The sequence below is a fragment of the Anolis carolinensis genome, chromosome 2 (genome assembly GCF_035594765.1).
Source record: "Anolis carolinensis isolate JA03-04 chromosome 2, rAnoCar3.1.pri, whole genome shotgun sequence".
Classification (NCBI taxonomy): Eukaryota; Metazoa; Chordata; class Lepidosauria; order Squamata; family Dactyloidae; genus Anolis; species Anolis carolinensis.
The window spans coordinates 36,239,921-36,254,291 of NC_085842.1; the positions used below are offsets into that span (position 1 = coordinate 36,239,921).

The 14,371-nt window shown below is 41.2% G+C and overlaps 1 protein-coding gene across 16 annotated transcripts in view; it reads right to left on the reverse strand.

Moving 5' to 3' along the window:
- cfap20dc (CFAP20 domain containing) overlaps positions 1-14,371 on the reverse strand; it is a 294,908-nt gene that overhangs the window by 165,067 nt on the left and 115,470 nt on the right. The window contains exon 1 of one of the 16 annotated variants that reach the window (XM_008105422.3): positions 4,392-12,945. The exons of the other annotated variants lie outside the window; for them this stretch is intronic. Within the exon in view, the coding sequence (XP_008103629.2) occupies positions 4,392-4,399 (8 nt within the window). The 5' untranslated portion in view covers positions 4,400-12,945. Of the gene's footprint in view, positions 1-4,391; positions 12,946-14,371 lie in introns of those variants that run through there. 16 annotated transcript variants of the gene reach the window in all.

Below are 14,371 nucleotides of genomic sequence, written 5' to 3' on the forward strand. Positions count from 1 at the left end.
CCTATTCCTCCTGGTGGTCACGCTGTGGTCAGCGAAAAAAGGACCCGTCATGATCCATGCCATGATAGACTCAGGGGCAACAAACAATTTCATCGATAGAGAGTATGCCGACTCTCTGGGATTACAATATCATGATTTCAAGAATGCCCGGGTGGTGCAGGCCATAGACGGCCGACCCCTAAAGACGGGTCCAGTAAGCCGATGGACTGAACCCACCAGAATGTGGATAAGGGAACACATGGAAGAAATTTCCTTCTTCGTTACCGAGGTTCCCCACTTCATTGTGATTTTGGGTATTCCATGGCTGACACTCCACGACCCAAACATCTCCTGGTCCAACAGAGAACTGCAGTTCGCCTCAAGATATTGCCAAAACCATTGTCCAGTAGCCAAGGTCTGCCATGCCACAGACGCAGAGCCCAAGAAATATTCGGACTTTTGGGATGTTTTCAATGAAAAGGAAGCCGAGAAGCTACCCCCACATAGACCCTACGACTGTGCCATTGACCTGGTGGAGGGGCCCCCAATTCCGCGAGGACACCTCTACTCCCTGACTGAACCAGAGCAAGAAGCTCTCAGGGAGTTTATAGAGACAAACCTCCGCAAGGGGTTCATCAGACCCTCTCAATCCCCAGCTGCTTCCCCAGTGATGTTTGTGAAAAAGAAGTCAGGGGACCTACGCTTGGTTGTGGACTATAGAGCATTGAACAACATCACGAAGCGGAACCGCTACCCCCTGCCTCTGATCTCGGACCTATTAGACCGACTCCGAGGGGCCAAGGTTTACACCAAGCTGGATCTCCGCGGGGCTTACAATCTAGTTCGCATAAGAGAAGGGGACGAATGGAAAACCGCCTTCCAGACCAAATTCGGATTATTTGAGTCCCTAGTCATGAATTACGGATTATCCGGAGCTCCCGCAACATTCCAGCATTTTGTCAACGATATCTTCCAGGATTATCTAGATCGGTTCTTGATCATATATTTGGACAATTTTTTGGTGTATTCTAGATCACAATCGGAACACGAACAACACGTCAGAATGGTGCTACAACGATTGCGGGATCATGGACTATATGCCAAGTTAGAGAAATGCGCCTTTGATCTGCAAGAGGTAGACTTCCTGGGATACCGCGTCTCGCCACTAGGGCTCTCCATGGACCCGGCAAAGGTTTCAGCAGTATTGGAATGGCGGGCGCCAACCAACAAGAAGGAAGTACAGCGCTTCTTGGGGTTTGCAAACTACTACCGCAAATTCATCCCAGACTTTGCTCGCTGGTCTGACCCAATCACCAGCTGCATCCGAGGGAAACAGCCTTTCCGCTGGATGGAGCAAGCAGAGAAAGGGTTCCACCAGCTAAAGCAGCTATTCACGACCCAGCCAATTCTACAGCACCCTGATCCTAAAACCCCTTTTGTTGTGCAGGCTGACGCCTCTGATGTGGCAATTGGGGCTGTACTCATGCAACCAGTGGGAGAACATCTTCATCCTTGTGCCTATTACTCCCGTCAACTAACAGCCCCAGAGAGAAATTACACTATTTGGGAGAAAGAACTTTTGGCCATAAAGGCAGCTTTTGAAAATTGGAGACATTGGTTGGAAGGGGCCAAATTTCCCATTGAAGTTCATACTGATCATCGAAATTTAGAGCACCTAAGGACCGCACGAAAGTTAAATCAAAGGCAGCAGCGCTGGGCTTTGTTCTTTGAACGTTTTGACTTCCAGATCCATTATGTGACCCCGGCTCAGACCAAGCAAGCAGATGCTCTATCACGGAAACCAGAGTATGCTGCAGGACGCAGAGAGACCTCAGAATCTCGATTGCTGCAACCCGAAAACTTTGCCACGCTCACAGTGGGAAACACCAAATCCACTCCAATTGAACCAACTCCCTCTAAACCAGAATCCCTTTGCACTCAAGAAATTAGAGCCAGTCAACAGGCAGATGCCTGGGCTCAAGAACAGATTCGCCAAGGACTACGTTTCCCATTCTCACTTAAGGATGGGCTACTATGCTACAGGAATCATGTTTACATCCCTCCAGGTCCCGGCAGAGAAAAAGCACTTCATCTGTGTCATGACAGCAAGCCAGCAGGACACTTTGGGCTATTTAAAACCATGCACTTGATCCTACGAGATTTCTGGTGGCCCAAGATCCGCAAGGATGTGGAGAAATATGTCAATACCTGTCCTGTATGTCAGCGTTCCAAGACACGAAGGGAAAAGCCGTCAGGGCTACTGCATCCCCTTCCCACTCCTTCTCGCCCATGGGAGATAATTTCCGCGGATTTTATCACTGACTTACCACCCTCCCTTGGATTCACCATGATTCTAGTAGTGGTGGACCTTTTTACCAAGTTGGCCCATTTCGATGCGATGGTCTCCCCACGGCCAAAGAGACTGCAGATTTATTCCTTCAACATGTTTTCCGACTACATGGATTGCCCAAGAGTTTAGTCACTGACCGTGGATCTCAATTCACCTCTCGTTTCTGGAAAGCACTACAAAAATTATTGGGCATAGACTCTCGTTTATCTTCAGCTCACCATCCCCAAACGGATGGGCAAACTGAGCGCACCAATGCCACTTTGGAACAATACCTTCACTGTTATGTAAACTACCAACAGGACAATTGGGCTTCCCTATTACCTCTGTCAGAATTTGCTTACAACAATGGTGTCCAGGCTTCAACTAAAGAAACCCCGTTCTTTGCAAACTATGGTTTCCATCCACGTTTCTTTCCTTCTGTCATTGAAACCTCAGAAGTCCCTGCAGCGGAGGACTGCCTGCAGGAACTCACAGCGGTGCAACAACTCTTGCACCAGCAACTGGATCAAGCCAAGGAGGACTATAAACGCCTCGCTGACGGTCGTCGCCAGCCGGGCCCCGAGATCAAGGTAGGAGATCGGGTTCTGTTGTCCACTTGCTTTTTGCCCTCCCACCGTCCCTGCCGGAAGTTGGATGCCCGTTTCATTGGTCCCTACCCAGTGGTGGCGCAACTTAACCCCGTGACTTTCAAACTCCAACTTCCGCGCTCCATGTGCATTCATCCGGTGTTTCATCGTTCCCTGCTCCTTCCGGCGGATGGTGTACGCCCCGACGCGAGCTGGCCGGCCCCCGCCCCTGTTTTGGTGGACGGGGAGGAGGAATTCGAGGTTCAGGACATTTTGGATTCTCGCTTCCATCGCCGCCGCCTTCAGGATCTCATTGACTGGGTAGGTTTTGGCCCCGAAGAACGCTCCTGGGAAGACGCTTCCACAGTCCATGCCCCCGACTTAGTCCGCCGCTTCCATCAGGCCTACCCTACCAAGCCGCGGCCCCGCGACTCGAGGAGAGGGGCCCTGTTTGAGGGGGGCCTTGAGGGCGGGGATAGTGTGATGACTCATGGGCCTTGTAGTCCTGTTCCTAGTACTATTGTGGCAGACGAAGAGGAAAACATGGGATTTTTGCCGGTTCAGCAAGAGCCGGAGCCTCTTCACCTGCAGGATGTTGACGTTTGCCCTCAAGAATTCAGCCAAACAGGCCTTGGGCAGAACTCCCCCCCCCCCCCCCGTTTTCCAGGAGGGAAAATTATACTAGAGATAGGGGAGTCAGGGAGGCTAATCGGAGAAGCCTGAGAATCGCTGCCAAACAAATGGCTGATTAGGTCTGCTTCCCTTGGGAAATTCTAAGGAGTCATGCATCTGGACAGAGTTGGGTTTCGCTTCTCGTTCTCTAGGGAAAGAGTTCTGTTGGCGGGAAAACGAGACCCAATATAGGTGTTTGGCGCAAGGGAGACTTTGCGGAGTCAATTGATCAGCTTGAGGAGAGAGATCGTGTGTGGACTTCGTAATCCCAGTTCCTTGCTTCCCGGATCAAGTTTCAAGCCTTGCCTTGTCTCACGTTTTTACCACGGACTATGTTTCATGCTTCACGTTCATCTTGCCTCCAGTCAAGGATCTAGTCGAGAATCAAGTTTATTCCAGCCTTGTTGTCAAGCTTCATTGGACTTTAAAGACTCTGTTATTTCCCCACACTATTGCTTGGCAGTGTGTGTTTCGGTCAAGTGGATTAAAACTTTGAACTCTAATATCTTATATTGGACAATACATTTCTGGACTATATTTGACCTTATCTGAAAGGTCTGCTTCTGAACTATATTCTTCACTTGTTTTTATTGACTTTATATATTTCTTTAATAAAGATATTAGATAGAGTCTGGCCTCTGTGTAAGGTTATTGGTGCTCTGCAGCCAGGATCCTGACACATGACTGCATGGAGCACCATTACCTTCCTGCCAGAGTGGTACTTATTGATCTTCTCACATTTACATGTTTTCAAACTGCTAAGTTGACAGAAGTTGGGGCTAATAGCAGGAGCTCACCCCGCTCCCTGGATTCAAACCACTGACCTTTTCATCAGCAAGTTCAGCAGCTCGGTCGTTTAATCTGCTGCACCACCAGAGGCTCCTCCAAACATTTATTAAATGTATTAAAACACTTACATCTCATCCTATATTAGGATGACATGGATAAAATCCAGTAAGACAAATCTGAGCTGAGCTATTTAATAATTTAAAATGCAAAGAAATAATGTAAAACGGATAAAACATGTCACAATTAATATAATTTTGAAAATACGTAACCTACACATGTGTCCAAGTCTAGAAAAATCAACTAAAAATCACAAGCATGTGGACAACTTCAACAGAAAGGAGGAAACCATGAAAATGAACAAAATATGGCGACCAGTATTAAAAAACTCAAAAATCAGAACAGTAAATAAGAAGCAACACTCTGAAAACAGAGGAGTTCCAGACATGAATCAACCAGGGGCAGCTAACGACTCTGAACAAAGGATGCCCCCAGGCAGGAAGAAGCCAGGAGATGAGGCTATTCAATGCTAATTAAAGTGATTAACTGCAACATTCACACTGGCAAAACTGACAAAGAGTTATTCTCTCACCCTGGACTTTCCACAGATATATATATAAACCTTCCTTACTTAGTTTCTCCATACCTCACAACCTCTGAGGATGCCTGCCATAGATGTGGGTGAAACGTCAGGAGAGAATACTTCTGGAACATGGCCATACAGCCCGGAAAACATACAACAACCCTGTGATCCCGGCCATGAAAGTCTTTGACAACACAACTAAAAAAACCTGGGTCAACTTATCCACGGATCAATGTGAGTACTGTATTTCAATTTTTATACTGTACATTATCTTTTATTCAAAAAAGGAACCATCTTTTTATCTGAGTAGAACAACAAAAGACAAAAATCTTAGTTTATCCTGGGAGAACCTAAAAGAAACATTAGCTCTCTCTGCTTAATCCACTGTGGGTCAGCTTCTGGCCTTTTTGAATGCCTAGGTGTGAAAATGGTAGTAGCACTGGGTTCCCCGCCCCACAGAATGACGCTCAATTTATCCACAGATTAAATCAAAAGTTCTCTGCCTTTCACCAGTCTATTTGGGGAAGAGGATGGGGTCCTTTTTTGGTAAGAATTAATACTGCTTATAAAAAAGCAACCATCCCTTCTCTAAGTAGAGTGGCAAAAGCTTAGTCCATTATGGGAAAACCTAAAAGAAGGACTGAACCCCTCTACTCTATATGCCCTGGTAGGGAAGCACCAAAGAGCTAGTACTACCTCCATTTTCCCATGGTGGTGAATTCTGCACCTTACATTGATCTGTGAATAAGTCAACCTAGATTTTTGGAGTTGATTTTTGATTGAAAATTTTTCATTGTAGACTTGAATATATTGTATATGGTAAACTCCATTGCATCATGCTTTCCCCATAAATATGTACTGTTCATGGAAACATACTTCATAATTTAAATTCCAAGAATATTGATTTAATTACTATAACCTGTAGTTGCATGGCTGCTTTGATTTTTAAAAGCTACAAAGTATGGGAAATTAAATCTTTATTTTCACAAGGAAAAACGCAGTAGTCTTTTGAAAAAACACAAAATTATATGTTTCATATAATTAGAAAATGTCTGAAAAACTCCACAGAAGTTAATGTATTTTTATTATGTTGATGCTTGAGTCTTCACATCTAAAGGGTCAGACATATGATAGAAAAATAATGAGACCACATTGAGAAAGAATGAGGTAGTCAACAGTAAAAATCAACCTCATTTATAATAATATTCCTCTGATCAGCAGGTGCATAACTCTTCCTGCTATGGTCATTAGCTGCATTCATTTCACACTTAATGTCTACATTTGCAAAACATTTCAAAGCAAAATTACTCTTCAGTACATTTTTCAGTTCTATTTTCAATTCTATTCCACAGCTTCAACTTTGATTGTCTGCTTTCCTCATGATAGCAAAATGCAGCAAGAACAAGAGTTTAAAATGGTAGAAACTACCCAGGAGTAGATAACACATTGACTCAGGTTACCTATTCATTTTCTTCTTGTATATACAACAATTTATGAGAATTTGTTAATGTTTAATCAGAGCTAAAAATGAGCTCCGGCTAAAATCGTAACATGATTTGACTACAGATTATTAGTTTACTCTACTTCCCCAGTCTTCCAAATCATTATAAATTTATTCTAATACCTCTATTACAAAATCTTTGCAAATGTATGGTGACCAAAACAAATTGCAAATATTAATGATATTTTGGTGGTGCTACTGAACACCAAAAAAAGACATCAAAAGCCCTTTGGTAGGCATTTTGCAAATGGATAAAGGGAGCCCAAGTGAAAGTTAATAAATTGGGAGGGAGGGGGGGCTGCCTATCAATTTTAGCATGTAAAGATGTTACAAAGATATAATTTATAGCAGGTTTGTAAATCTGCATCCCATGGACCACAGGATGACTTCGAATGAGGCCCAACACAAAACTGTAAAGTTACCTAAAACATTATGATTTTTTTTTGTAATTTGATCGTGCAGTTCTCAAGTGCAAACTTTGTAGACAAGAATGGAACAGAATGGAATAGTCAGAGTATGTTATGTCCACAAATATTGAAGTAGTAGCTATAATTTGCATTATAATTGCAAACAGTTCAGCCAAATGAAAAATTGTTAAAATTAACAAACAAAATAAAGAGCAAGAGAACTCTACTGCAATGCTGCAAAACATGAATTGTAAAAAAGAATTATAGTATGTATTCTGTACTAAGAATAGAGCAGCCGGGCGCAGTGCATTCTTGCTATTTGTACACATGCGTGGCTTCAGTTTTACGATAGTGTGCAGCCCAAAACAATTTCTTCCCATGTGACTCAGGGAAGCCAAAGGATTGGACAAACATTTTTCCTCCAGAGAGAAACAGAAATTTTCATTCATAACACAGTAAAATAAATACACAAACACTTAAAATTAATACCAGAATACACCAGCTCCGCCCACTATGGTATTCAATTTCTGTACTGGTGGGACAGTGTGTTCCTTTAAAGCAAAAGACAAAAGTAAATTCTGAAGATGCACAACATATGCCAGTATAATGGAACATGGAACATGGAATGTCAGAAATGTGAATTGGGGAAACTAAAATTTTGAAAGTGAGAAATGGAACACAAAAATACTGCAATATTTGGGGTGAGTGATAAATGAGATATTTTCAGTCAAATAATTGCAGAGTGTTTCAATATGAAAATCTAAGCAGAAACAGGGTGGAAAATTAGTGAGGAGGCCATTAAGTCTAACTATACAAACTAAGCATTCTGACTGCAGAATTCTAATATTCTATATCAATTTATTATTTTTAAACTACACCTTTACCATATATATTACGCATCAACTTCTGAAGAATGGGAAACCCAAACTCTCCGCCAAATTAGGAAGGAAACCAATAGTCAGACAACCAGATAATGAGAACAACCACCTTCATGAACCTTTCACATCAACTGAATTGGACATGGCCCTCAATAAATGTAAAAATGGCAAAGCAGCTGACCTGGACGATCTACGGATGGAACAAATTAAGAACTTTGGCCCAAAAGCAAGCTGCTGGCTGCTGAAGATGATGAACAACTGCATTGCATCCTGTCAGATTCCCAAAATCTGGCAGAAAGCAAAAGTCATAGCCATCTTGAAACTAGGAAAAGACCGTAATGACCCAAAAAACTGCAGATCAATCTTCTTGTTGTCTCTACAAAGTTCTGAAGAGACTTATTTTGAATAGAATTATGGGGGGGGGGGGGGGGAGACCCATGTTTGATTCTGGAGCAAGCTGGCTTCAGGAAAGGCAAAAGCTGCACATCACAAGTGTTGAATCTGACTCAGCACATAGAAGATGGGGTTGAAAGGCAGCAGATTACAGGAGCTGTCTTCATAGACCTGTCAACAGCTTATGACACTGTAAACCACCACCTTCTCCTGGGAAAAATGTGTAATATCACAAAGGACTACTACCACACCCGCTTCATAGGAAATCTGCTACAAAACAGGAGCTTTTTTGGTTGAATTCCAGGGTCAAAGAAGCAGATGGCGAAAAAAGAAGAACGGCCTCCCTCAGGGTAGCGTGCTTGCTCCATCAATGTTTAACATTTGCACAAATGACCATCCACTGCCAGAAGGGACAGAGAGTTTCATCTATGCTGATGATCGTGCCATCACCACCCAAGCAGGGAGCTTTGAAATGGTTGAACAGAAGCTTCCCAAAGCTTAGGTGCTCTTACTGCCTATTACAAGGTAAACCAACTGATCCCTAATCCATCTAAAACACAGACGCGTGCTTTCCACCTTAAGAACAGACAAGCATCTCGAGCTCTGAGGACTACCTGGGAAGGAACCCCACTGGAGCATTGCAACACACCAAAATACTTGGGAGTTACCCTGGACTGTGCTCTGACTTACAAAAAGCACTGTTTTACTATCAAGCAAAAAGTGGGCGCTAGAAATAACATCATACGAAAGCTGACTGGCACAACCTGGGGATCATAACCTGTCACAGTGAAGACACCTGCCCTTGTGCTTTCCTACTGTGCTGCTGAAGACGCATGCCCAGTGTGGAATACATCTCACCATGTTAAAACAGTGGATGTGGCTCTTAATGAGACATGCTGCATTATCACAGGATGTCTACTTCCTACACCACTGGAGAAATTATACTGCTTAGCTGGCATTGCACCACCTGACATCCGCTGGGAAGTAGCAGCCAACAATGAAAGGACCAAGGCATTGACATCTCCGGGCCATCCCCTGTTCAGATATCAGCCAGCACGCCAATGCTTTCTAAGATCTACAGATATACTTACAGGAACATCTCAGCAAGCAAGAGTCCAAAGATGGCAGGCTAGAACCTGGAACCTTAATCAGTGGCTGAAGCTGAACGAAAAACTCCCCCCTGAGCACACAGAAGACTGGGCAACTTGGAAGGAGCTGAACAGATTGCGCTCTGGCATCATGAGATGCAGAGCCAACCTTAAGAAATGGGGCTACAAAGTGGAGTCCGCAACATGTGACTGTGGAGAAGAGCAAACCACACACCACCTACTGCAATGTATTCTGAGCCCTGCTACACGCACAATGGTGGACCTTCTAACAGCAATACCAGAGGTACTCCCAAGTGGCCAGCTAGTGGGCAAAAGACATTTAGTATTAATGCCAAAAAAATTCCTTAAAAAATCTCTATGTTTGCAAATCCATTACAACTTGTACCCTCAGTTCGCTTCTGACACGAGAAATAAATACCATATATATAAATAAAGCAATGAGCAGCTATGTATTAAATTAAAGGTATCACATTTTTTGTCCACACTGCATATCTGACAGTGCTATTGTTTTCTATCACAGAACCAGCAAACCACCATGTGAAAAATGCAATCACATTCACACTTCAGCTAGTATTCATAACTAATCCCATTGTTTTAGAAGGTTATGGGTTGATACAGCAATTCTAGTCACAAGCAGACTCATCAACCTTCATAGTTGGGGGTGCTCTGCTTGCTTCTATGAGTGAGTGAGATTCATGCACTTAACTGGGAAACTTTGAATTAGTAAAATATTTTGTGCACTAATACATACACAGTGGTTCAAGCCAAACTACTATTGTGTAGGCCTGAAGAGATCACCACGATTAAATGGATTACATTATTGTTCAAAATCCAGCAGAGGCACTAGACTGTTTCCTGTCCTAAAATCTACAAGGTATTTTGAGTCTTATAAAACTTTTGTTTCAAAACTTAAATGTAGGTCATTTCAATGCCTGTTTCACTAGCTCAAGACCTATTTACCAAATTTGGTTTTATGGAATGTTTTGTTTAGCCAAGCTTTAGAAATGTGTGCCAAATGATTTAGGAAGATGTAATTCAACAAAATAGCTTTTAATTTGTTCAGAATAGACAAGGTCCTATAATGAGTATAAATGTGCACAATGTTCAACTAACGAATTTCTTCCAGAAGCAGCTTATTTATAACTAGGAATGTGACTATTTATGCTTCTAATTAATTCTGCTGGCTTCTCTTCTTCAGTTTATTGGCAGCTACCCATTCTATTTTATTCTTTTTTTTAAGGTTGCTGGCTGCACAAGGACAATTGTACCTTCAAGATGGTTAAGATTGGGACTTTCACCAAGTTTAATTGGGAGTCATATTACCCTGTACCAGTTTAAACAGTAAGATACTCTACTTTTGCAAAGTTGTTCGATAACATGCATTAAAGGTATTTTTAAGATCCCCTTGAAGCTGTTAACTGGAAAATACTGCATTTAAAAATGCATCACTTTTAGAAATGATACATTGTCAGAACTGTACCACAATTTTTTAATATATTACTCCCTTGTTTCAACATTTGAAAAGTCAACTAGTTGCCATGGAGGCCAAAGCCCTTGGGAATACAAAATAAGCTCTATTCTAAAAGACAGATACAAAGAATACATCAGAAGCAGAATTGAAAAAAAATCACCTGTCAAATATAAAATGAGAGTACAGTACAGCTAAAATTACTTACCCTATATATCCATATATAAGTCTAGAACTTTTACTCAAAAATAAAGTTTTAAAAAACTGAGCTGACTTATCCATGGGCCAATGTGATTCCTATACCTTAACACTTATCAAGAAAGGAACCATTCCTTCTCTGAGCAGCGTTGCAAAAGGCAAGAGCATAGTCTGTCCTGAGAAACTCCCTCTAACCTCTCTGCAGTTGTGCCACTTTTGGCCTTTTTTGAATATCTAAGCAGGGAAATGGTGGATGGTCCCTGATGGTGGAATGATCTCCAGTTTATCCATGGGTCATATGAACATCCATAATTTTGGCCCCCACACCTGTCCTTGACATATACATGAGATGTCTTATAAATAAATATAAAATGAAACACAATAGTGTTCACCCATTAACAGAATGATTACCTTGTTATTATTATTTATATTCTGCTTTCCTCTCTTAAAAAAACTTAAAGCGGCTTGCAACATTAAAAACAATATAATACGAAAACAATTGGATTTAATATCCTAACCAATTTCTTCTAGCACAGGCTAGGGCCCAGTTTGTCAAATCCATGCGATCATCTTGTAGAAAAAAGAGATGATGACAGAACAGATAAATAAAAGTGATTCAGTTTTAACAGCAGGAGGAAAGCACACCATTAAATTCACATTAAATAAATAGAAGTCAGGTTACAAAGAACAGAGTTGATTTTTTTTCTGTCCTAATCAATGGGCTTTAATAAGCTGAAGAGGTGTTAGCCTAGCACAATAGTCTCTCTACACACTTCTGTTCAAAACTGAAATCTTAAATTTAATTTCAGTGAGCATTTCATTCTAGTTTGATACTAAATTAAAGAAGTTTGCACACTGTTTGTGCAATGTTTACAAAAATCTTATAGTTGCCGATATCATCATTATCACTGTACTGAAGGGGAGAGAACTCAAATCAATTTGCCTGGGGGTCTCCTGGCACAGAGTAGTTCAATGCATGTTCACATCAGCTTTTCTACTGTATGCTGTAACTTCTGTGATATGCTGAAAATAGACTGAGACCACTACCGTCTATCTCCCAGACAAGCAAAGAGCACCCTACAGAAAACATTTTTGACAGTTAGTGATTCTCCAATTATGGTATTATTTTCTTCAGCAGCTCTGGAAAAAAAACTAAAAGTCTTGAAGCATGGTGAAACTGTTCTATTTCAGAGGCAACATTATGGACAACGAGAGTGTTTTTTTAATGACAATATTATCTAAATTTATGGTAGGTTAGAAATTTAAATGCAATCCATCAACCTGCTTTACTCAATAGTCAAGTCAACAGTAAGAGTTGTTCAAAAAATGTAGTGGATCTTCAATATGCTGAGCTGAATCTTGTGGCCAAAGTGTTCCCTTATCACAGCATTTTGAATTAGAGAAAGTGTGGGCTAAATGTGGTGCTGTATAAGGAGTTGTGTGATCCCAGAGCTCCAGATATTTGGTTATGGATTTGACTACATGGAAGGCATATGTGCTTATCTGAAGTGAAGATACCAATGAAGGAGATATGAGATGGCAGTACAATAACATTCATGTGAAATACAGTCTCTTGACTGTCTGAGCTGTTCCTCGGGAACTTTCCTTATAAAACTCAAAAAGTAAAGGGAAAAAAGTGGTGGCCATCTAATAAATTTGTAAACTGTGTTATTGTCCTTTTAATTAAACTGAGTATTTGTTAATTAATATTTGTTAATTACATTTTGGAAGGGGCCTCAGAGATAAAATTCAGTAGTTTCAGGAGCTAGTCAGTCTTGAGTTAACTGGGACATATGGTATGACCAGACTATACAGTGCAGTCCTAATGCTTCATGAAAAGAATTTCCAGACAAAGTTCAGATTCAATCTGATAAACCGCACTGTGTCCTCATGAGGAGATGGAGCAGGATATTTTTTAAAAGTTTATTATTATTATATAAGGATTTTGCTTCTTGATTTTCTCCTACTTTGATCATCTGGTCCTGTTAATAACATAACATCACAACAAGACATATGCAGCTTTATGCCAATGTTCTTTTGTTAATGGGTTACTGTGAGTTTTCCAGGCTGTATGGCCATGTTCCAGAAGCATTCTGTCCTGATGTTTCACCCACATCTATGGCAGGCATCCTCAGACCTCACAACCTCTGAGGATGCCTGCCATAGATGTGGGCAAAATGTCAGGAGAGAATGCTTCTGGAACATGGAAACAGCTTGGAAAACTCACAGCAACCCAGTCATTCTGGCCACGAAAGCCTTCGATAACACATTCGTTTAAGCCCGCTAATGATCAAATACATAAGACAAAAAAGCTATAAGATGCAAGTTCCAAATATTGGACTAGTAGTTAATAAGAACACTTGTAACTTCTTGAATATCCAAGAATGTTCTCATTACACAAAAATAAATGTGCACCTACATGGATACAGAGGTTGTAGTTACAATTTGTTCAACACACAAAGACTCTGGATTGTAGGCTGTTGTTTTAAGTATGCAATTATAATTTTTACCCTTTCCAAGTGGAGCTTGTTTTGTATAATTGCATGTCCAAATCAAGTTCACACATTTGCAAATATCCTTTACTATGATTTTTCCCAAGCCCCCATTTTGCAGACATTCATTTTCCACTCCTACGTGCCAAAGCACTGACAAACAGCCTTGATTGGAATTTTGTTTTCATGTCACTCTGGTGCTAAAATGACAAGTGAAGAACAACAGAAATAAAACAGCAACAATGAGATAGCCAATAATTGCAGATGCGCTCTCACCTCACAGCTTCCTTTTGTGAGCATTTTATCATCAGTTAAACATTTCCACTCTTATTGCTAGAACGTATTCATCAAATTGGTCTCTCCTTTCTGCTTAGTGCTGCCTGATTTTGATTTTAAGGCTTCTTGTCAGAAACACTGTAACACCATCTCAGAAAAAAATGGAATATATTCTGATAATGCTAAATGCAAAGTTAAGTACCCTAATCATCCATCCTCTTTATTGGGACAGGAACTAAGAGAAAGCAGAGGTCTACAATGAGCTGATTGGGACTAGTTTATTTCACAGTAGATATAGTCACAATAAGCCCAAAACATACTCTAGTGTGCCCAGACTGTATGGTTATTGGAAGAGATTTCAACATTTCTGTAGCCTAATAACACTGCTAACTGTCAAAGTGAAATATAACATACTCCTGGAGAATAACTGTACTAAATAAATGACAAGTAGTATTAATCATGGTCTTATGAACTCAGCAAAAAGCTAGCAGGGAAAGTGAACAGTTAAAATAGAAAGGGCAAATGTGGCAAGATTGCTCAGTGCTAATGGCTGGCTCATGAGCAAAATTCAACTGCTGACATAAGGCAGAGCATAAGATGTGCTGTCACCTCGCTTTCCCCTCATATGTAGGTAGGGCCATTAGAACATGCCTCAAAAAATCCTAGACCAGAATGGCAGGTAAGAAATAATTTAAAGGAAAGATATACTAAGC